This window comes from Suricata suricatta, chromosome 12 (assembly GCF_006229205.1).
Source record: "Suricata suricatta isolate VVHF042 chromosome 12, meerkat_22Aug2017_6uvM2_HiC, whole genome shotgun sequence".
In the NCBI taxonomy this organism is placed as follows: domain Eukaryota; kingdom Metazoa; phylum Chordata; class Mammalia; order Carnivora; family Herpestidae; genus Suricata; species Suricata suricatta.
This window is the reverse complement of record NC_043711.1, coordinates 7,656,351-7,679,917: the sequence shown is the minus strand read 5'-3', so window position 1 is coordinate 7,679,917 and position 23,567 is coordinate 7,656,351. Positions and strand designations below refer to the sequence as shown.

Sequence of the window (23,567 nt, the reverse complement as noted above, 5' to 3'; positions counted from 1 at the left end):
AGGCTCCAAAACCGCTTGTGGTGGCTTCCCTCCTTCTGCAGCTCCCACAGTTCTCCGGGTCTCCTCCTCAATACCCCCATCATCCCACTCCCTGTACTCACCAATGCAAGGACTTTAGTAAAGGCCCCGCATGACACTGGTCCCTTCCTGTACCCCCATGGGCCTCACCATATATCTTGACAGCATGCACCTGAGGGGTACTGCTCCCCTCCTCTCACTAAGCATCCAGTGATTAGACCCAGAGATCCTGGGCTTGAAGGATTACACTCCTTGGGAACAGCTCAACACGTTATAATTAATAACTTAGGCATGCCAGTAAGACAGACGTACAGAACATACCCCCAGGTACCCTGTGCTCCAAAAACCCAGTCGGGCTGGGCTGGTCAAGTCAGATTCGGCAGGAGGAGAAAACCAGACAGGTGGGTGGAGGATTCAGACCTCTTATGGTCCAGCTGGGGGCCACAGGGACCCTAATATCTCCCTCCTGGGTGGAATCCAAGGAGTCTCCCCACTTTCCATCCAGCATCCAGGACAACGTGGGCGACCCCTCTGCGACTCCAGCTCCACGGTGGAGGAAGGTCTCAAGGCCAAGGATTCCCTTAGTCTCTTCTGTTTAATTCCTGAGAAGCAGCGGCCAGAAAGTCCAAAGTAGCTACAGGGCCCTCAGGCCCTCAAGAGAGGGGGGCTGAGTGGAAAGTGCACAGACAGGGGGCCCCGATCCTCAGCCTCACTGGCATGCCCGGAAGGTGCTGAATTCGGGGGGCTCGGGCGAGGAGGACGTGGAAGTGGGCCTTTTCCGGGGCCCGGAGTTGACAGATATCTCGCCAGAGCCTGAGCAAGCGTCCAGGGTCGTTGGATCTTCTTCTGGGTTCATTTTCTTCATCCGTGGAAGAAAAACAGCAGAGCGTGATTCGGGGTTCTGGATCTCGGGTCTCCCTATATTCTGAGACCGAGACTCCCCCAGTTCCTCGGGTCCCATTTCACATACACAACGCCCCCCCCACACACACACTCCCCAGAGCTTTAGGGCCCAGACCCTGCCTTCTGTCCTCCTGACTCCCTGTATGCTGGGTAGGGAATCAGACAGCCTGGGTTCAAACCCCAGCTGCACCCTGTCCTGGTAGTATGACTTCAGTGGAGTAACGTAACCCCTCTGTGCCTCACTTTGTCCTTTCGTGCAATGGGGAGAATGCTCATATAATCCTAGAATTGCTACAAAACATAAAGGGATTAAATAGAGTGCCTGGCATGTGGCAAGCACCAACTGTGAAGCAAACGAAACTGTGACTGTCATCCCCTCCCCACCTGCTCTGGGCTCCCACAAAACCTTCCTCCGGAGACCATCCTCTCTTCTGCCTGGGAGGTTCCTGCCCCAAATGTCAGTCAAGAGAGATGAACTGGGGCTTTTTTTTTTAAGTTATTTTGGGGCGCTTGGGTGGCTCAGTCAGTTTAGCGTCCGGCTTTGACTCAGGTCATGATCTCACGGTCCGTGGCTTTGAGCCCCACGTCGGGCTCTGTGCTGACAGCTCAGAGCCTGGAGCCTGCTTCCGATTCTGTGTCTCCCTCTCTCTCTGCCCCTCCCCTGCTCATGCTCTGTCTCTCTCTGTCTCTCAAACATATATAAAAAACAAAAAAAATCCCAAAAATAAAATAAAATACTTTTTTTTTTTAGGAACATCTGGGTGGTTCAGTCAGTTAAGCGTCTGACTCGGTTTTGACTCAGGTCATGATCTTACGGTTCATGGGTTTGAGCCCCGCATTGGGTTCTTTGCTGGCAGCACAGAACCTCCTTTTGATTCTCTCTCTCCCTCACTCGCCGCCCCTCCCCTGCTCATGTGGTCTCTGTGTGTCTCAAAATAAATAAATAACAAAAAAATAATTTTTTTAAATAAAGAAGATATGAACTTGCTAAAACCGAAGTTTGTAGGTGAGAGCTGGCTGTGGGGTCCATCCCACTCCTGCCCCTCCCCAGCTCGATGTCCCTGGCAAGGCCCACTAGCTTCATTGTTCTTGTCTACTTAAAAAAAATGTCAGGGCGCCTGGGTGGCTCAGTCAGTTGAGCATCTGACCTTTGTTCAGGTCACAATCTCATGGTTTGTGGGTTTGAGCCCCATGTTCGTCTCTGCACTGACAGCTCAGAGCCTGGAGCCTGCTTTGGATTCTGTGTCTCGCTCTCTCTCTGCCCCTCCCCTGCTCACTCTCTCAAAAATAAACTTAAAAAATTTTTTTGGGAGGAGACTGGGTGGCTCAGTTGGTTAAGTGGATGACTTCGGCTCAGGTCATGACCTTGCAGTTTGTGAGTTTGAGCCCCCTGTCGGGGTCTGGGGTGACAGCTTGGAGCCTGGAGCCTGCTTCAGATTCTGTGTCTCTCTCTCTCTGCCCTCCCTTGTTTATGCTGTCTCTCTAGCTCTCAAAATAAATAAATGCTAAAATAATTTTCTTTAATTTTAATAAAAAGATGGTCAGGGTGCCCGGGTGGCTCAGTCAGTTGAGCATCTGACTTCGGCTCAGGTCATGATCTCGTGGTTTGTGGGTTTGAGACCGTGTCCGTCTCTGCACTGACAGCTCAGAGCCTGGAGCCTGCTTCAGATTCTGTGTCTCCCTCCCTCTCTCTCAAAAATAAGTAAACATTAAAAAAAAATGTCAGGGTGCCTGTGCGGCTCAGTCAGTAAGCGTCTGACTCTTGTTCAGCTCAGATCATCACCTCATCGTCCACCCCCCAATCCAGCTGAGTGTGGACCCTGCTTGGGATTCTCTCTCACTTTCCCTGCCCCTCCCCCTGTTTGTGGCCTCTCTCAATAAGTAAATAAATAAACATTTTTAAAAAGTGTTAACTCCAAGGGCACCTGGGTGGCTGCGTCAGGTAAGCGTCCGGCTTCAGCTCAGGTCATGATCTCATGGTTTGTGGGTTGGATCCAGCCCAGCACTGGCCTCTGTGCTGTCAGTGTAGAGCCTGCTTCGGATCCTCGGTCCCCCTCTCTCTTTACCCCCCCCCAAATAAACATTTGGAAAAAATGGGCACCCCACTTCACGGGGTATGACAAAGTGAACGTCAGCCCTTCCGGCTCAGGAACTGTCAGCTGCTTGACTTTGATTGCAGCCAACAGCACACCTTCTCCTGCTTCAAGAAGAAGCTGGAACTGAAATCCGGGACTCGGGCAGATATTGGCAAGCCCGTGTCCACAGCCTCCCAAGTCACAGCAGCCAAAGGTGGAAACAAGCCAAGTGTCCAGCAACAGACTGTGCTACATGCATGCACAGAGTATTACTCGGCCTTTAACAAGAATAGAGTTCTGTCACATGTTACAACAGAAGCGCACCTTGAAGGCATTGTGCTGAATGAAATAAGCCGGACGCAACAGGGTGAATGTTATATGGCGTCATTTCTACATAAAGTGTCCAGAATATGCAAATCCCCAGAGACAGAAAGTAGAGCGGTGGCTGCCGGGGGGCTGGGGTTTGTTAAGAATGAGAAGTCAGCGGGGAAGGAGGTTCACTTGTGCAGGACAAAGTCCTGGAGATGGACAGGTGGGAGGGCGGCGCACAATGGACGCACTTCGTGCCCCCGAACTGGACACTCAAAAATGGTTACATGGTTCGGGGCGCCTGAGTTGTTCATTCGGTCTAGCTTCCGACCTCAGCTCAGGTCATGATCTCACAGTTTGTGGGTTTGAGTCCCGTGTCGGGCTCTGTGCTGACAGCTCAGAGCCTGGAGCCTGCTTCAGATTCTGTGTCTCTCTCTCTCTCCCTGACCTCCCCTGCTTGCACTGTCTCTCTCTGTCTCTCAAAAATAAATTAAAAACATTAAAAAAATTTTAAATGGTTAAAATGGTATATTTTATGTTATGTATATTTTACCATGACAAAAAAAAAAGCTAGAAAATATCTCATAGAATTCACTGTTAAGGAAAAGAAGGAAGATAGTGTGGATAGCATGCTATTATTTGTGTTAGAGAGGGTGAGGGTAAGGGCCTGGGTGGCTCAGTGGGTTGGGCATCCAACTCTTGATTTCAGGTTGAGTCGTGATCTCACGGTTCCTGGGATTGGTTCATGGGATCTGACAGTGCAGAGCCTGTGTGGGATTCTCTCCTTCTCTCTCTGCCCCTCCCCTGCTCATACTCTCTCTCTCTCATTCTCTCAAAACAAATAAACATTAAAAAAAAAGAAAGAAAGAAAAAGAAAAGACGGGGCACTTGGGTGGCTCAGTGGGTTGGGCCTCCAACTTTGTCTCAGGTCACGATATCACAGTTCGTGGGTTCGAGCCCTGTGTTGGGCTCTGTGCTGACAGCTCAGAGCCTGGAGCCTGTTAGGGATTCTGGGTCCCCCCCTGCCCCCCCCCGCCCCGCCGCCTCTCCCTGCCCCTCCCCCACTGGCACTCTTTGTCTCTCTCTCTCTCTCTCTCAAAGGTGAATAAACATTCAAAATAAAAAAAGAAAAGAAGAGAAAAGGGGTGGGGATACAGATGCCCGAGTCTCACCTTTCCTTGCATGTACTGGTATGTGGTTACCTGCATGTGTGGGGGAGACCAGTGGGTGGACAGGAGTTAGCGACAGAAGGGTACTTCACTGCATATATAATGTTGACATATGGATGTCTTTCATATTTTAAAAATACGTATTTTTAAAGTAGGCTCCATGCCCAATGTGGGGGCTTGAACTCACGCCCCGAGATTAAGAGTCGCACGCTGTACTGACTGGACCAGTGAGGTGTGCCCCCCAATTTTTTTAACTTTATCTATTTGTTTTGAGAGAAAGAGAGAATCCCGAACAGGCTCCACACTGCCCTCCTGGAGCTCAACTCAGGGCTGGAACTCACGAACCGTGAGATCATGATCAAAATCAAAAGTCAGACGCTTAACTGACTGAGCCTCCCACTCACTGCTCCCACCCTGCCAACATTTTTAATTAAAAAAAAACAAACCTATAGAGTCACAAGAACTAAGATACTTTTTCTTTTGCTCCACACCCAGTATGGGGCTTGAACTCACAGCCCTGAAATCAAGAGTCCCATGCTCTTCTGACTGAGCCAGCCAGGTGCCCGGGGAATAAGATACTTTTTTTAAAGTTTCTTGTGTTTATTTACTTTTGGGAGACAGAGACAGAGCATGAGTCAGGGACGGACAGAAAGAGAGAGGGAGACACAGAATCCAAAGATAGGCTCCAGGCTATGAGCTGCCAGCACAGAGCCTGACGCAGGACTCGAACCCACAAACCTTGAGATCATGACCTGAGCTGAAGTCAGAGGCTTAACCGACTGAGCCGGCCAGGCGCCCCTAAGATACTTTCTATTTATTTTTAAAAAGATTTCTATGTGTTTAATGGTCTTTTTGTTTTGAGGGGAGGAGGGGCAGAAGGAGGGAGACAGAGGACCTGAAGCAGGGTCTGGGGAGGACGGCAGAGAGCCCGATGCGGGGCTGGAACTCGGGAAGAGTCACATCACCAAATCGGATGCTTGACCCACTCCACCGAGACAGCCAGGCACCCCAGGACTAAGATACTTTTTATTTTTTTTAATTTTTTAAATGTTTTATTTATTTTTGATACAGAGAGAGACAGAAAGGGGCAGAGAGAGAAGGAGACAGAGAGAAGGAGACACAGAACGGGAACGGGAAGCAGGCTCCAGTCTCTGAGTTAGCTGCCAGTACAGAGCCTGACACGGGGCTTGAACCCACGAAGGTGAGATCTGACCTGAGCCGAAGTCGGAGTCTTAACCGACTGAGCCACCCAGGCGCCCCCTAAGATACTTTTTAACTTTTTCGCCTTGTCTTCATCTGTTTCCACTTGTTTCATTGTAAATTATCCAAAAGACAAAGGAAAAATCACCAGGACGGTGTCTAGAGCAGCGGGTCATCTCACAGAAAGTTTTAGAATGTCTGGCCTGCGGGCTGTTTCTTAACCACCCAGGACTTGTTCCGGGAGCTGCGACCTCGCAGGGCGACCTCGTAGGGCTGACTTGGCCCTCCCCTGGCCTTGCCGCACGGCACCAGCCACCCTGGCTGTGACTGGGGACCAGTAGACATTTCCACGCCCCTCTGTCCAGAGCTCCAGATTCACGTCTCCACCTTCCTGTGGGCATCGCTGGGAGAGGTCGCCTGTCCATTGTCCCCTCAAACCTGCTGCGTCTCGGGACTCCCCCATGCCTCCCTCCTCCTGCTCCTTCCGCCACCATCCAATCCAAAATCGGCGCCGCGTGTCTAGACCCGCATCTGTTCGCTTCGTTCGCCTCCGCTGCCTGCACGCCGGACCAGACCACCTACCACTTGGCTTGTCACCAGCACAGTCGCCTCTCTCTTGTCTCCCCGCCCCCCGCAGCCTCCGCAGTCCTCTCTTTCCGGCGCGACCACACCTCGCAGGTCTGTCCTCCCTGCAGCCGCCAGAGGGCGCCTACGAGCACCTGTATCCGTCCCTTCCCTCCTCTGCTCTGAACCCTCCATGGCTCCCACCTCACTTGGGGCAAAAAGTCAAAGCTTTCCGCGGGCCTCCCCTCGACTTCTCACTCGGCACCACTCCGGTTATTCTGGGCCATGCGAAGAACGCGTCCCCAGCCTGGAGCCATCTTCTACAGGTACCCCCTGCCTGCCGACTGTCGCTGAGGCTTCCTGAAACTCCTAAGTAAGAAGTGAGCTTCCCTCTCATTCCTACCCCACGTGGCACCGTCTTTCTCCGCCCATAGAAATTAGGAAGGCTGAAGAATTAGAGGCCTGGTCCTGTGCTTGTCCCAGGGCTCCCGCCCCGGGGGACCCTGCCCTTTGCCCCACAAGGCTGCCTGCCTTCCCCTGGGATTTGTCCCAACCAGCTCTTGGCTGGCAAACAAATCCCTGCTCAGTGATTCTGGGCTCTTCCCAGGACCCTGCGAAGGTCAGAGACATCTAGCTGACCCAGACTGCTGGTGGCCTTCCTAAGGGTAGGACAGTCAGCAGAAAACCAGAACCAAGAAATGAAACAACTTACCATAGAGATGGCAAACAGGGAGTTGTCAAAGGTCATATCTAAAATACAAAGAGAAAGGAAAACCAGGGGCCAATTTGAAATCCCTGCTCACGGCCTTCCTGGGGCCTCCCCCTAAAAACACAGGCTTCAAGACAACGGACACGGAGGCCTTGGGATCCATCTCCCAGCATGCTTTGGTCCCTTCCAGCCCATTCCGCAGGATGAACCCTTCCCAGCTGCAAATTGAACGCTGTCCCCTCCCCCAGGGGCCCCTGGCTGCCCTCTAATAAATGGGTTTCTCCTCGGGTCTTCCACTTTACAGGGCACCTCTCAGCTCCTCCACCGCCGCAGGGGCTCCTCCAACCGCCTGCTCTCCACCCAGCTACTCGGATCCCCGTTCCCACACCCCTGCAGCCACCCTCCTCACCCAAGACTCGGTCCTGCATTCCATCGACTGTTTTTGCACTGGAGTCGGTAGGGGCTTTTGGGCAATGACCACCTGTCTTGGTCATGGAGAGACGCCCCCCAAACGTCAGCATATAGTAGGGGCTCAATAAATGTGTGGAACAGTGAAAAAATAGAGGATGGAATTTCTTCCCCGGGGCCCCTCCCGGAGATTCGCAGAGCACAAATGGCTGCCTTCCGCCCCCTGGTGGAAGCCCTCGGAATGACACGTTCTGGATCACAAGCTGGGGTGGGCGCAGGAGGGGGGGGGGCTCCGTTTAAGGACCGTGCCAGGCATTGTGAAAGCACCCAGGACGCCCCGGACGCAGTCCATCCCCCGTGGAACTGAGTGTCCAGCGATGGAGGCGAATATTACATACACAGCAGGCAGTGATTACCTGTGTTTCTCCTGAGGGGTAAGAAGAATCACAGGATGCTAGAGACAGTGTAAGTAGAAAGCACAGACCCTGTCCTGGGAGTCAGGGAAGGCTTCCTGGAGAAGGTGGCCTTTAGACTGAGACCGGAGGGAGGAAGTAAGTTGTAGGCAGAGGTTAGGATGACCACAGAGCGAGGATGAGGCAAAGGGAGAAGGTGAGAGTCGGAACCTGGGGCATGGGGGGAGGGGAGGCCAGGGAGGGGGGGTTCTTGACCCTAAGGGAGGTGAGCAGCCGCAAAAGAGGTTCAGGAGCAAGTAATGAACCTGACAGAGGCTTGAACGGGTGACCCTGACCCAGCAGGAGATCGGAGTAAGAAGGTACAGACCTGTGGTGGCCAAGTTGATCTGGGCCCAGCAGGCTTCGCGCTGTCTGCAAAGGGAATTGGGAGGGAGGGAGGATTGTCGGGGGTAGCCTGGGCCCCAAACTTGGCCTTCACTGCACACCTTCCTCTGCGTCCTCCCGAAGTCCCCTCCGATGGAAATTCTCTTGCAGGTGCCCCACCGACAGGTGAAGTCGGGATTCGATCCCAGGGGCTGCTGCTAGCTCTCTGCCCCAAGGTGGCCAGGGTCATACCCCTCTCTCAAGGAGGAGAAACTGAGGCTGGTGCCAGTTTGGACATCCTAATGTCCAGGAACCAGGGCCGCTGTCCACAGCTGCAAGCTGGGCAGAGCAGAGCCCCCGGGGGTGCCATCCCCCTCCCCCAGCACTGGCTAAGGGATGTAAGGAAGACTCAGCACTTGCTCCCTGCGCGGCTCAGCACTGAGCCTCAATCTCCTTGTCTATTAAATGGGGCTATTTAGGGGCACCTGACTGGCTCAGTCATTTGAGCAACCAACTCAGTTCCAGTCGTGATCTCGTGGTTCCGGAGCTCCGGCCCCACATCCGGCTGCGCACTGACAGCGAGGAGCCTGCTTGGATTCTCTCTCTCCCCCTCTCTTTCTGCCCCTCCCCCGCTCACGTGCGTGCACACTCTCTGTCTCTCTCAAAATTAATAAGTAAACTTTTTTTTTAACTTTTTTTTTTAATGTTTTATTTATTTTGATACAAAGAGAGACAGAGCATGAGAGGGGGAGGGGCAGAGAGAGAGAGAAGGAAACAGAACCGGAAGCAGGCTCCAGGCTCTGAGCTAGCTGACAGCACAGAGCCTGATGCTGGGCTCGAACCCACAAACGTGAGATCTGACCTGAGCCGAAGCCGGAGGCTTAACCGACTGAGCCACCTAGGCGCCCCGTAAACTTTTTTTTTAAGCCAGCTTCCTCTGCAGCTGGGAGCTATCATGGGCTCTAGCTGCAGAGTGTCCTAGCCATGTGCCCTGCACAAACTTTCTAAGTGGCCCTCCCACCAGAGGGCGCTGTGTGGCCCGGAGCTCCTACCCGGGCTAGGAAGTCCCCATCTGTCCCCAGAACCCAGCCGTGTCTCAGAGTCCTTAACACCCAACAGGAATTTCTGCACCATACCCCCAACCCTTTGGTATTTATTTCCTCCACATCACCCTCTGAGGGTCTCCAGAGATGATGGTCTCACCTTTTCTTCTGCAATTTTTTTACTTTAACTGAGAACAAAAAACAAACAAACAAACAAACAAACAAGCATTTATTAGACCCGGGTCATGGTTGCATCCTGCTTGCAAACACACGCACACGTACACACACATGCACACACACTCTCTAGAATCCCAAGACCCCCTCAGACGTTTGTGACCCAAACTTGGCTTCTCCTCGGGCAAATCTGCCACTCAACAGGAGATACTGTAACCCCCGCCCCCACAAGTAATGTGTGTGGGTGAAAACTTCAAACAAGCAGGTAAAATGGTTGTTGTTGTCGTTGTTGTTTTAAATGTCAATCTCAGTGGTTGACAGGAGTTCGGGGGAGGAGGAAAGGAGAGCAGGTGTCTAAAGGGGACAGAGTTTCCATTTGGGCAGATGACAAAGTTCTGGAGATGGACATTGGTGATGGGCGCATAGCAAAGTGAGCTGACCTGCACGCTTACAGAGGGTTAAGATGTTAAACTTTATGTTATCTGTATTTTATAATTAAAAAATCTATATCGGGACACCTGGGTGGCTCCATCCGTTAAGAGACCGACGCTTGATTTCGGTTCAGGTCGTGATCTCACCACTTGTGAGATTGGGCCCCGCATCGGGCTCTGCGCTGACCGCAGGGAGCCTGCTTGGGATCCTCTCTCTCCCCCTTTCTCTGCCCCTTCTTGCCACCCACTCCCACTCTTTCAAAATAAAGAAACTTTAGGGGCGCCTGGGTGGCTCAGTTGGTTAAACTTCCAGCTTCGGCTCAAATCATGATCTCACGGTTCGTGGGTTCGAGCCCCATGTTGGGCTCTGTGCTGACAGCTAGCTCAGAGCCTGGAGCCTGTCTTCAGATTCTATGTCTCCCTCTCTCTCTGACTCTCCCCTGATCGCACTGTCTCTCTCAAAAATAAATAAAAAGCATTTTACAAAATTAAAAATAAATTAAAAAAACATAATAAAGAAACTTTAGAGAGAGAGAGCGTGTATGTGTGTGTGTGTGTGTGTGTGTGTGTGTGTGTGTGTGTGTGTCAACTTCCCCTACCCCCCGCTTTCCGGAGGATTCCTCACAGCTAAGTTTGGCATCACACCTCCCCAGCTGTGTGCCTCCACGCTCCTAAAAAAATGGGAACATTTAAACGTTCGGGGGCTGCACCCTGGCCAGGGGGCCACGCTGTCTCCGCCTGCTCTTACCTCTCCTGACCAACAGGACAATGGTCACCAGCCCAGTAAGGAGAAAGAGCGTCCCGGCCAGGCTCAGGGAGAGTGCCAGGATCCAGGTGGGCACTAGAGGAACACGACAAGAGAGAGGGGGCAGGTTACGGAGTTGCGAGGGTGCAGTGGGGCACCTGTCCTTCCTCCAGATCACCTCTGGCGAGCCAGCCCTCCCCGCCCCGCGCCCCCATGCTGCCCAACCATTTGACCTGCATGTAGCTGGACTGGGGATCTAGCAAACCTCCCTACTGGTGAATTAGCATATTCCCCCCACCCCCCAGCCACGGTGATTAGTTCGGGGATGGGGATGCGGCCAAAGCTGAGCTAATGAGAGCTAATTCTGAGATGCTGGCTAGGCTACGCGGAAGAGGGTTACTCCTTTGGCCAGCATCACAAAGCTGGTAGGGTATATTTATCTGGATCCTCTAGGCACATTTTGACACCATGAAGGGGTGGTCCTCCTGAGAAGAAGATACAGGAGAAAGCTGAACTGAGAGGTGGCAATTGATCCCTGACTTCTTTTATGAGCACCCAGATCCAGCCATGCCTGAAGCTGATCAGATCTGCAAACCGACTTCAGCCTGCCAGACCATGCTCTTCTGTTTCAGAAGCCAGTTTGAGTCAAGCTTCCAGGGACTTGCAGCCTGAGAGCCCTGCTGGCTTCAGCTGGGTGCCAGGAGGTCAGGTGACATCTGTCCCCAGCCCTGTGGGGGACCCCAAGGTCCATGCAGAGATCAGCCACGAAAGCATGAAGCCCCAGCTTCAGAGTTTGCTTCCCTGAAGGGGATTTGGCTGCCCCTCTCCGGAGAGAGGACGTCTCTCCAGGGAGACAGGGGGAGACGACCTGATCCCCACGGGAATCAGGAGCTAAGCCAGCAAGGGGAAGGAGAGACGCAGACGTGGTATTCGCACACTGTCAGGCCTTGTTCCTTGGTTCCTGTGGGGCAGGAGGGGTGTTGCCGCCTCCCCACTCGGGCCCCACAGGCCCAAGGTGAGAGAAGGGGGCCTTTGACGGTGGGGCTCAAAGCCCCAGGCTGTTCCGGAACCGCAACGCCTGGGCCTCTGGTGGCAACAAAGTTCTCTTTGCAGCTGGAAAGTGCTGATCGTGGGGTACGCAGATGCTCTACCTGGAGGCTCCTCCCTCCCGCCTGCTCCTCGATCCAGAACCCACACCCAGCCCCCCGTTCTGAAAAGACCACAGAAAAACATCAGCCTTCCCGGGCTTCTGTCTCATGCAGGCGAAAAGCCAAAGTCCTTGATGCAGCCAAACGCACAGGACGACCTTCCTCGCCACCTCCCTGTTCTCTTGTCCCCCAACGGTCCTCCTCGCCTTCTATGCTTCAGCCCTACAGAGGGGCCGCTGTGTTCCTCAGTCACACCAGGCGTGTTCCGGTCTCAGGGCCTTTGCACAGCCTGCTTCCCCTACCTGGGACTCTTTTGTCCCAGATACCCACATGGCTGGTCCGTCACTCAGGTCCTCAGAGAGGCTTTCCCTGCCCGTTCTCTGTTTTTTTATTTTTTATTTTTTAAAAATGTTTTATTTTTAAGAGAGAGAGCGACAGAGCATGAGCAGGGAGGGGCAGAGAGTGAGACACACACAGAATCGGAAGCAGGCTCCAGGCTCTGAGCTGTCAGCACAGAGCTCGATGCGGGGCTCGAACCCACCAATGGGACATCATGACCTGAGCTGAAGTCGGAGGCTTAACCGACTGAGCCACCCAGGTATCCCCCATTCTCTGTTTTTAAAATGACACCCTTGGGGCACCTGGGTGCCTCATTCAGTTGACCAGCCATCTCTTGATTTCTGCTCAGGTCTGGATCCCAGGGTCATGGGATCTAGCCCTGCTTCGGGCTCTGCATTAAGCATGGAGCCTGCTTGGGATTCTCTCTTTCCCTTTCCCTCTGCCCCTCCCCTACTCACGCATGCGCACACACGCTCTCACGCTCAAATTAAAATAAAACACCGTAAAATAAAATGACACCCCTTCCCAGGCTGTATTTCATCCCCGCCACTTTATCGGTCTCCTGCTGACACACTGAATGGTTATTGGTCTCCCCGGTTATCGTCTGTCTGCACCCCCTCGGGTGTCAGCTGTGAGGGGGTAGGGACAGTGTTCCGCTGGCTGTTGGACACTGTGGGGCCAGGGCCAGCGCCTGGTGCTCCAGACGTGCTCAGAAATGTCACGTGGCCAGGAGGGGCGGGTCTTAACGAGGAGGTATCAGAGCCAACGGGCTCCCAGCTCGGTGGCCCGCTAGCCACGTGACCTGGGGGCGAGTCCCCTCATCTCTGATGCCTCAGTTTCCACCTGTGCAACATGGGTCGGAGAATGGAGGGGAGGGGCCCGCGGCGGCGGAGTGGGGGCCTTACCTGGGAAGGAGACCCTCACGGGCTCACTGAGGTCCGACAGCTGCGGCTGCGTGTGCTCGCCCAGCACCCCGAACTGGCATCGGAACGTGCCCCCGGGCGCCTCCATGCGGCCGCCGCTCAGGTTGAAGGTGACCCCCAGCTGGTCCGCGGGGGCCTGCAGCAGCTGCACCACCTGCCCGCCGCGGTACAGCGTGAAATTGGCCCCCAGGAAGCCCGCGGGGGCGACGCAGGCAATGTGGATGGGGTCCTCCTGGCTGCTGGGGTGTGGGGGCACCAGCAGGATGGACGGGGCTGGGATGGCCAGGGAGCCTGGAAGGCAGAAAGAGGGGTGCGGGGTGAGTGGTTAGAGCAGAGGCCGCTCTGGCTCCGTGGCCTTGGGCAAGTGGCTGACCCCCTCTGGGCCTTGGTTTTTATTTACTACTTGAGGCAGGTCGCCCCTACCCCGTGCCTTGTTGAGAGGTCCGGGTGCTAGCACCTGCTTGTGGGGGGTCACTGTCCCTGAGCGGTGTTATAACAGCAGCGGGTACCCCATAGCAATGCAATTCTACCCTCGCTGCCTCGGTCAACAGCACTCACTGTACACCAGGCCCTGTTTTAGCGCCGGGGACAGAGCGGTGAAGGACACAGACAGCTAGACATGCCAGCCTAGGGTGGGGGAGGGGGACTGACATTCTCAAGGAGGCAAGAAGCGCTGTGCACACACCAGCCAGGGTAACGGGACGGCTGCATTGGCTGGAGCAGTCCTGGAGGGCTTCCTTGAAGAGGTGACACAGGAAAGGTGCAGAAGAGGATTCCAGGCAGTGGGAGGAGCACAGGCAAATGCGGGGACTATGGAAGGGGTGTGGGGGGTCTCCAAGGAGGCCAGGGTGGCTGGAGGGGATGACCCAGGGAAAGATCAGGAGGGATGGAAAGCCTGTTTCCCAGACCGTGGTGAGGAGTTGGGGTTTTGGGGTATAGTTTCCTGTAGGAGGGACCAGTGTCTCCCCAGCTGCCCCCAGGCTCCTGAGCTCATCTGGCTCAAGTGGGATCTACCTTGTCCAGCTTCCGGCCCTTTGCCCAGCGACTCCCCTACCCCCCAGCGGTCCTCTTGGTGCCCCAGCTGTGGAGGTTAGCAGCCTGTAGAAGCCAAGCGGGGCTGAGTCATGGGGCGTGGGCACCGCTGTCCCCAGTGGGTGATATCCTTGATGGGGGGGGGGGCGGGCGATGATGAGCCCGCTAAGAGAAAGCCACGCTCCTGGGGCAGATCCGTCGGGCCTCAGCCTCCTCCAGCACCTGGGGAAGGCTTCCTGTCCCCTGAGCAGAGCTAGGTGGGCGAGGGTGAGGGGGGTGGGGGGCGGGGGGGGCGCAGGGGACATCAGGCTCACCGGCTGCAAAGAGCAGGACGGTCCAGGGCATCTCTCCTCCCGAGTTTGGCCAGGAAATCTGGCTGAGGCCAGTGCGGCCCGCGGCTCACTGCCAACCCCCCTGTGAGGCCAGAGCAGGGAAAGGAGAACCAGGGCTGATTTGAACGAGTGTTTCTTCACTAGCAGGAAGTTGCACACCCACAGTTGGCTACTGAAAGGGACTCTCTCCTCCCCACCCCTTCCACGGGCGCTCCCGAGATCCTGGCACTGCTCTGTACCTTGGAGGCCACCATTCTGCAGAGATGGGAGGAGGGACAAATGGCTAAGGTGGTTGGGGGTGGGGTGGGGTGTGTGTGTGTGTCTTCTCCTCCTGAAAGGAAGGGCAAGGACCGCGGGCTGTTTGAAAACCAATGCCCAAAACACAAGCCTCAGCCCAAGCAGTTCCAAAGTTGAAACGTATATTTGGTGAAGGTTGGGAGAGCACAGTGGTTAGTGTTTGGCCTGTGTGACCTCAGGCAAGACATGGTCCTTCTTTGGAGCCTCAGCTCACTGCTCTGGAGAATGGGGCTAAGAGTAGCAGGAATTAGAACCAGAGAACTCATGATCTGAAGTGCAATGACTAGAGAGGTGTTGGTGCTCCCAGTGTGAGGCCACAGGGTCATCACTAGCCAGGTGAAACGGAACCCAGGCTCCAAAATGAGGAAATGATACAGTTTGCAGAATAAATTGCCTCCTGGGTACAGCCCAGACATGTCCAAAGGTCTGTCTTACCAGTAAGTTTGCTCTGGTCTCTCTAAGCATTTCTGTTCCAGTCAAGCAGGTCTACCCGGAGGTTGACGCTGGGGGAAGGATGTAAGCGTATGTTCACTAAACAACAAAAAGGGTCATTACTGCGCACTGTTTTATTTGGATACACAAAACTCATTCAAACGTCAGGACCTTTGTACGTGTTGTCTTTCCCGCCCGGGACACAATTCTATTAACCTGGTAAAATTCTGGGGCACCTGGGTAGCTCTGTTGGCTAAGTGTCCGCCTTCAGCTCACATCATGATCTCCTGGTTAGCACAGAGCCTAGAGCCTGCTTTGAATTCTGTGTCTCCCTCTCTCTTTGCCCCCCCCCCACCCATAACCTGTCTGTATGTCTCTCGATCAATAAATACACTTTATGGGGTGCCTGGGTGGCTCAGTCGGTTAAGTGTCCGACTTCAGCTCAGGTCATGATCTCACTGTTCTTGGGTTCCAGGCCCATGTTGGGCTCTGTGGTGACAGCTCAGAGCCTGCAGCAGATTCTGTGTCTCCCTCTCCCTCTGCCCCTCCCCCACTCGCACGCACGTGCTCTCTCAAAAAAATGAATAAATGAGGAGCGCCTGGGTGGCTCAGTCGGCTAAGTGTCCGGCTTCCGCGCAGGTCATGATCTCACAGTTCCTGGATTCGAGCCCCGCGAGCCCCTTATCAGGCTCTGTGCTGACTGCTTCCGATTCTGTCTCCCTCTCTCTCTGACCCTCCCCTGCTTGCGCTATTTCTGTCTCTAAAAAGAAAAAAAAAAAGAATAAATGTTAAAAAAAATAAAAATAAGAGGATAAACTTTAAAAAACTAATGAATTGTCTAGGGGAGTGAAGTGGGAAGCCCAGTAAAATTCCACTTCTGTTTCAGGTCTCAGCTTTAATATCACTTCTCAGAAATTTTTCCAGATCCCTCTGAACTTAGAAAAATTGCCTTGCTGAATTATACTACAGTTCATCCTGATGTTGTTTTATTAAAATTGGCATGTTATGTTTTCAAGGTATTTGTCTATTTCATCTGAGTTGTAGACCTTATTCATATAAGAAGGTTCATATTCCCTTCTTATCTTTTTGATGTCTGTAGGGTCTGTAGTGATGTTCCTTCTTTCAATGGCAAGGTGTGGTTTCTCTTTTTTTCTTGATTAGTCTTGCTGGGGATTAATCAGTTTTAGTAATCTTTTCAAAGTATTTGGCTTTGTTCTCTATTTTCTGGTTTTGATTTCATTGCTTTTTGTCTTTTTATTTTTTTTCTTCTCTTTGATTTACCTTGTGTTTCATTGTCTCTTCATGGCTTCTTAAGATGGAAGCTTAGATCACTGATTTTAAAACTTTATTTTTGTGTATAAGCATTTATATATATTTACCTGTACATACTGCTTTAACTGCATCCCACACACTCTGACATATTGTGCTTAAGTTAGAAATATTTTATTTCACTTGTGAATATTTTCTATGGCCCATACATTATTTAGTAATGTGTCAACTTCCAAACATTTGCAATTTTTTGATAGCTTACTGTTAGTGATTTTCAATTTAATTCCTTTGTGGTCAGGGGATGCATTCCGTATCATTTCAGTCCCTTGCTATTTATTGATACTTTTTTTAATGGCCCAGCATATCTTGATGCACATTTTATATGCACTTGAAGTGAAAGTACTTCCTTCAGGGTTTTGGTATAATATTCTGTAAATATCCATTAAATCAGGTCATGGTGGTTTACAAAACACGCTTGAATGTATCGAATTCATCCAGCTCTCTTCCTTCCTCTCTTCCTTTCATGGTGCAGGGATGGGTTGGTGGTGCCTCTTGCGGTTTCACAATGCTCACCCCAGTGCTGGGCACACAGTAAACCACAGCCCTTTCTTTCCTCCTCTCCTCCTTTCTTTCTTTTCTCTTTTTCCTCCTTTCTTTCTTTCTTTCTCTTTCTTCCTTTTTTTTTTCTTTTTCTTCCTCTTTCTTTCTCTCTCTTTCCCTTCCTTCCTATGTTATTTTGGAGAGAGAGGGAGAGACAAACAGTGTGAATGGGGGAGGGGAAGAGAGAGGGAGACACAGAAAATCGGAAGGAGGCTCCAGGCTCTGAGCTGTCAGCACAGAGCCCGATGTGGGGTTTGAACTCACAAACCGTGAGATCATGACCTGAGCTGAAGTCAGATGCTTAACTGACTGAGTCACCCAGGCGCCCCTGAACCACTATTTCTTTTTTTTTTTAAATTTTTTGTAATGTTTTATTTTTGATACAGAGAGAGACAGAGCATGAGAGGGGGAGGGGCAGAGAGAGAAGGAGACACAGAACTGGAAGCAGGTTCCAGGCTCTGAGCTAGCTGTCAGCACAGAGCCCGACGCAGGGCTTGAACCCACGAATGTGAGATCTGACCTGAGCCGAAGTCGGAGGCTTAACCGACTGAGCCACCCAGGCGCCCCGAACCACTATTTCTTGATTGTCTGACCTAAAGCCAAAAAATATTCATTTTTGTTGCTCTATCCTGGGTGTGTAGGAGACACAGTTAGAGAGATTCCTGTCTTATTCTACCAACTGTTGAGTGAGTTCCACCGAGGGCTGAGAACTTTGCTGAGTGCGAAGGACACCATGAGGAATAAAAAGGCTCCTGCCCTTAGGATGCTCAGAGTTTGGTTAGAGTCAGACGAGCGGACAATCAGAGTCCAGTTGGGGAAGTGCTGTAATGGAGGTGATCGATCACCAAGGGGGCCCTAACCTGGCTTCACAGGTTCAGGGAGGGCTTCTGGGAGGAGGTGTTATCTGGCCTCAAAAGCCTGAGGAGACAAGGGAAAGATATTCGAGGTGGAGGGAATATGTGTTAAAGTCCTTGGATGAATGTCAAGGACTCCATCTGGGGAGCATTTAACATGGTGCAGGAATCTGTAACCTGGAATTCTGAATTCAGAAAATCAGTCACACTGACCTGCATTAGTCACGGACACCAGCCGTAGGAGGGGTGACTGAGGAGTCCTGGGCAGAGTGAAGAGCAATCAGTAAGGGATGCGGACTTCCCAGGGTCAGGAGGCTGCCACCAGCTCAGGCCTAAAGTCGCCAGGGAGGAACGCAGTTGTGGAGAGTTGTGGAGAGTCGGAGTTGCAGGCTTTGGTAGAAGCACGCGGACCAACGGGGCAGGAGCCGGAGGATACACACCTGCACCTTGCCCTCCTCCGGCCCTCAGATCTCCCCCAAGGGCCGAATCCAACCGATGTGAGAGGGAAAGGCAGCCAAGCTGACCCGGTGTGTAGAGCTCAGCCTCCCGGCGCACAGAGCAGGGTGGGAAGGGGTAGAGGATAGGTCGGGGGTGGGGATGGGGGGGGGATACATGACGACTGCCTAGCACACGCTCTCAGAATCTTTTGGCTATAATTTCGGGGGATCGGTGGCCTCCAGAAGCTAGTGTGCAAACTCCCCCTAGTTCTAAGAGCCCCCGGCTGACGACAGAGCCAGTGCTACAAGGGAAGGTGGACCCTGCATATGCGGCCCCGTCTGCTGCTCTCCTCTCTTCTCTGGCTACTCCGCTCCCTCCACTGCATTTCCTTGTCGCCCCTTGAGTCCTCTGAGTGCCTTCCCACCTCGGGGCACTGCTCTCTCCGCCTGCCTCCTCTCCCTTCTACTTCAAGTCTGAGATCCAATGCCACCTCCTCCGGGAAGCCTTCCCCGACTCCACCCGGGTGAAATGAGCCATCCAACTCCCCCTAGCATTTACTCCTTAGTGCCTGTAACCACCTGAAGCCACCCGAGCGCTCAGCTTGTGCACAACCTGGCTCCCACGCTCGGACGGCAGCTTCATGAGGACATGGACAGAGTCTGTTTATATTCACAGTGTCAGACACTCACAAATCTTTGAATGGGAGAGTTTTTGTTCAGTCGATGGAAACGAGAATCACCCATTCAGGCCCCAGGGGTCAGCAGAAGCTGGCAGAGTTGGTCACCTGAAGGGCCCGTAAGCTTTGCCAAACGGAGCAAACGTAGTTCAGAATCCACTTTATCTGAACTTCGGAAAAAAGCCAAAGGTTTATGCCAACCACGTGAACGCTGAAGCAAAATGAAAAGGAACCTTGAACGTGGCAGGAAGGCTCTGTGGGGCTTTTCCAGCCCTTTCTGGTGGAGGTTTCCAGGACAGCAGCCCAGTAGGGGGCTTCGGTACCTGGTCCCCGAGGTGGGCAGGATTGTGTTCGTCCGATCTAACATGTCCAAGGGTGACCTGTGGGACCGACTCAAGGCGCCTTGTTTGTTGAACTCAGAATGCACTCCTGGAAAACAGCGTAAGTCAAAGGGGAACATGCACAGCCGCCTGGGGTATCATGTTCTAACTGGAGGCGACATTAACCAACGGTTTTACCAGCAAAAAGGGGCTGGCTCAGGAATAGCACAGAGATGCAACCAAGGTCAAGTAAGTAGGCTGCAACCAAAGCATAGGCAGGTCTGGAGAACCAGGAAGAGGAACACTCTTTTTTAGAAGAAAAGGGAAGGTCAGGAAGGCTGCTACCACCAAGAGGTCCATCGGATTAAACTGGGAGTTGGTAGTGATGTCTCATTGATTGAGTTGTGACAGTCTCTCATTGGCTGCACTGTTCCCAGGGGAAGGGAAAACCTTTCCTCCTCCTGCCCACGCAGTAAACTCAGGTAGGAAAGTAATCAGTTTGCAAGGCACATCTCTTCCTCTCCGTCTGCAATTAACAATGAGTGGTAGGCTGTGAGCATGCGCCTTTCTGTCCTAATTCCATCTAAAATGTTTCTTTCTTTTTCTTTTCGACAGAGAGCAAGCTGTGAATGGGGAAGGAGCAGTGAGAGAGGAAGACAGAGGATCCAAAGCTGGTTCCGAGCTGTCAGTACAGTCAGAGCCCAGTGCAGGGCTCGAACCCACAAACCACGGGGTCATGACATGAGCCAAAGTCGGGTGGTTAACCCAACTGAGCCACCCAGGCTCCCCTCCTGACTTCGTATAAAGGAGATTTCCTTTTATTAAATGTTCACAACAGACATGCCGAAAGAGTGGCTCGGGCATCGGAAGCACCCGTATGTCCTGGGGGATTTAGAAAGCCAGTGCGCATGCCCAGGGCAGAAGTGCTCAGAAAAGACTGGAGAAGACGCCAAGCTTTCATCTCCAGTGCATCTGTAGGCCGCAGCGCAAACAGGAAGAGAAGGCCAAGGCAGAGCTGTAAATGCCCGGCAAAGCACTGAGGTGAGGGAGTGCCCCAGAATAAATCGGGGGGAAGTTTTTGTTTTTTTATTTCTTTTGCTTGCTCTCTAGAATACATAAATAACTCCTGTAACCCAACTCCAGAAAGACAACCCAATTTTAAAACTGGCAAAGGGTTTGAACATTTGTCCAGTGGCCGACGAGCACCTGAAAGGATGCCCAACATCAAGGAAATGCCAATCAGAACGACAATGAGATACCACTTCACATCCAGTAGGATGGCTATACTGAAAATAAAATAGAAAATAACGAGCATTGATGAAGATGTAGAGAAGTGGGAGCCCTCATCCATGGTTGGTGGGAGTATAAACCGGGGCAGCCACTGTGGGAAACAGTCCAGGAGTTCCTCAAAAAGTTCAACACAGAGGGGCCCCTGGGTGGCTCAGTTGGTTATATGACCAACTTTGGCTCAGGTCATGATGTCACAGTTTGCGGGTTCGAGCCCCGCATCGGGCTCTGTGTTGATAGTTTAGAGCCTGGAGCCTGCTTCTGATTCTGTGTCTCCTGCTCTCAGCCCCTCCCCCACTCCTGCTCTCTTTCAAAGAATAAATAAACATTAAAAAAATTTTTGAAGCATGTGTGCCTGAATCCGTCTCTCAGGCTCTGCTTAAAAAAGAAAAAAAAAACAGTTAAAGACAGAGTTACCCTATGACCCAGCACTTCCACTCCCAGGTGTACTGTAACTGAAAATAGATTCTCAAACAAATGCACATACACACGTTCACAGCAGCACTATTCACAATGTCCAAAAGATGGGAGCAACCCCAATGCCCATCGATGGTTGAATGGATAAATGTGGTATATCTGTGCAATGGACTACTACTCAGCCATTAAAATGAGCTAATACTCATCGTGCTAGGATGAACCTCCGTGATGCAAAGTAGAAGCCAGACACAAACAGTCAGATATTTCATTTACATGAAACATCCAGAACTGGCGAATTCATAGAGCCAGGCTGGAGGTTGACAGAAGTGGGAGGGGAATGTAATACAGGCTTAATGGGCACAGGGTTTATTTTCAGGCCGATGAAAATGTTTTGAAGGTAGAGCGGCCGCTGCACAACATTGTGAATGTGATAAATGCCACTGAATTATTCACTTTGAAATCATTAATTTTAGGGGTGCCTGGGTGGCTCAGTCAGTTGAGTGTCTGACTCTTGGATTTTGGCTCACGTGGGAATTGAGCCCCCCATTGGGCTGTGCTGACAGCACAGAGCCTGCTAGGGATTCCCTCTCCCTCTCTCTGCCCCTCCCCTGATTCCACCCTCTCTCTCAAAATGAATAAATGAACTTGAAAAATAAAAGAATCACCCATTCTCTACAACTACTTCAAAATGTTCAAGCAGCAGTCTGAATGACAGAAAATTGGGGGAATGGACGGAAATAACAATGACTGTCCATGAACTTTGACGTAACAAGGTGGTGGTACTTCCCCAAGTTCTCCAAAAGCAGGGGAGGACGGCCACCAGCTGTATTTTAAGAGTGATTGTCACTAAATGCCAACCACTCCGAGGTCTGTCTTTAAAGGCTCAAAATTTCCATCTGAACATTTTTTTCTAATGCAAGACAGAATCACCAATTAAGAGTCCATTTCTACACTGACTTCTTTGCTTGTCAGCTTCCTAGAAAACGTCACCTCCAAACACTCTAAGCCAGGCAGGGAGAAGACACTACATGGTGGGCAATAAGCCTGGAAAACAACAGATAATATTTACCAACGGCCTATAATGTGCTAAGCGCTAAACAAGCCTTCTCTCCTTTAATCTTCACAACAGCCCAGTGAGACAGGACGAGCATCACCCCATCTTACGGACGAGGATACTGAGGCCCAGCGGGCGCTTTCTTCAAGCCAAGGGTCAGAGGTGGCTGGAACTAGCCTTCATGGCTCCCAGGCCCACACTCTATTCTCTGACTCTTAAACAATCGGGCTGTCGGTTTTTTCTGTTTTTTAATTTTTTAATGTTTTTAATTTATTTTTGAGACAGAGAGAGACAGCTTGAGCAGGGGAGGGTCAGAGAGAGAGGGAGACACAGAATCTGAAGCAGGTTCCAGGCTCTGAACTAGCTGTCAGCACCGAGCCCGACGCGGGGCTCGTATCCACAAACCGTGAGACCATGACCTGAGCCGAAGCCGGACGCTTAACCGACTGACCCACCCAGGCGCCCCTGGCTGTCGTTTTTCGTACCCTGGGCCACTTCAATGATTCTCTTTACCTGTTGGCCCCCCGCGTGTGAGACCCTTGGTGTGCGGGGCCTAGGCCCCTGTACTGACTCTACGCAAGGAGAAATGAACGCTAACTCAAGGCTTCATCTCAACTCTCACAGCCGCCCATCACTCCAGCTACAGACGAGGAAACTAACAAAGCGACAGATCTAAGGAATAAAGGGTCAGGCCGCACCCGCAACACGGAACGCATATCAACTCTAAAAAGTCTCCTTCGCGCCCCCAGTTAAATTAGTTTATACATGAGCCCTACGGATCGCGGACAGGGCCATTCCACCCAGACAGAATCGCTCAACGGCCGCAGCGCGAAGCTTACTCTGGGAAAACCGCAGGGAGGGGCCTTAGAGGGTCGCGACCCGCCTCCGACATAGTTGTCTTAACTTTTGCCTGAGAAAAATGCACCATAGTACTCATCTTTGTCATTTCCTCCCCCCCCCCCACCATCGGTTGAGATTATAACCGGAGGCCACTCAAAAAAAAAAAAAAAACCCTCTCCAGATGATAGAGTGTTGTTAGGCACATCAGGCACTCCTTCGGGCAGCCAACTTCTCAGGGGGCCTTCATTTTTCTCCCTGCTGGTTTCACGGAGCCGCTGCCAATGAGTTCCGCCGAGTAGCAGAGGAGGCAGGGCTAGCCCTTAAAGGAACAGCGACCTCATAGCAGACTGGAGGGTGACCCGGATGATGGCGGCCGGAGCGGCCCTAGCCTTGGCACTGTGGCTACTACTGCCGGTGGGGGTGGGAGGGGCAGGGCCACCGCCGATCCAGGACGGCGAGTTCACGTTCCTGCTGCCTGCGGGGAGGAAACAATGTTTCTACCAGTCTGCACCGGCCAACGCAAGCCTAGAGACCGAATACCAGGTAGCGGGTCCCGCGTCGAGGAAGCCAGTAAAGAAGAGGAGCCTGGGCGGGGGGGCGTGGCCAGGCAGCTGAAGCGCGGCATGCATTAAAGAGGGGGGAGGAGCCCGTGCGTTGGAGCGCGGGGGCGGAGCTAGGGAGGGCGAGCGGGAGCTGGTGGCGACCGCGTGTCGGAGCGGAGGGGGTGGGAATAATGGCAGGAGGCGGGGTTAGAGTGAGACTCCCGAAGGGGCGGGGCCATGAAT

At 52.5% G+C, this 23,567-nt stretch overlaps 2 protein-coding genes across 4 annotated transcripts in view; one reads left to right on the top strand and one right to left on the bottom strand.

Moving 5' to 3' along the window:
- Window positions 1–275: 275 nt before the first annotated feature.
- C12H19orf38 (chromosome 12 C19orf38 homolog) lies at window positions 276–14,407 on the bottom strand. Of its 3 annotated transcripts, none has more exons than XM_029916393.1 (7): window positions 14,281–14,407; window positions 12,917–13,225; window positions 10,528–10,620; window positions 9,335–9,362; window positions 8,136–8,179; window positions 6,951–6,988; window positions 276–883 (listed from the first exon to the last, which is right to left on the bottom strand). In XM_029916393.1, exons 1-7 carry the CDS (start codon window positions 14,309–14,311, stop codon window positions 728–730), a joined length of 699 nt encoding a protein of 232 aa, XP_029772253.1. In that variant the 5' UTR covers window positions 14,312–14,407; the 3' UTR covers window positions 276–727. The 3 variants fall into 3 exon arrangements, with proteins under 3 accessions (XP_029772253.1, XP_029772254.1, XP_029772255.1); XM_029916394.1 differs by having other exon boundaries at window positions 276–877; XM_029916395.1 differs by lacking the exons at window positions 6,951–6,988; window positions 8,136–8,179; window positions 9,335–9,362 and having other exon boundaries at window positions 276–877.
- An 8,643-nt stretch (window positions 14,408–23,050) lies between these two features.
- The window catches only part of TMED1 (transmembrane p24 trafficking protein 1), a 2,525-nt gene continuing 2,008 nt past the window's right edge, over window positions 23,051–23,567 (top strand). Inside the window, exon 1 of the mRNA XM_029916396.1 lies at window positions 23,051–23,339. Within this exon, the coding sequence (XP_029772256.1) occupies window positions 23,146–23,339 (194 nt within the window). The 5' untranslated portion in view covers window positions 23,051–23,145. The remainder of the gene's footprint in view (window positions 23,340–23,567) is intronic.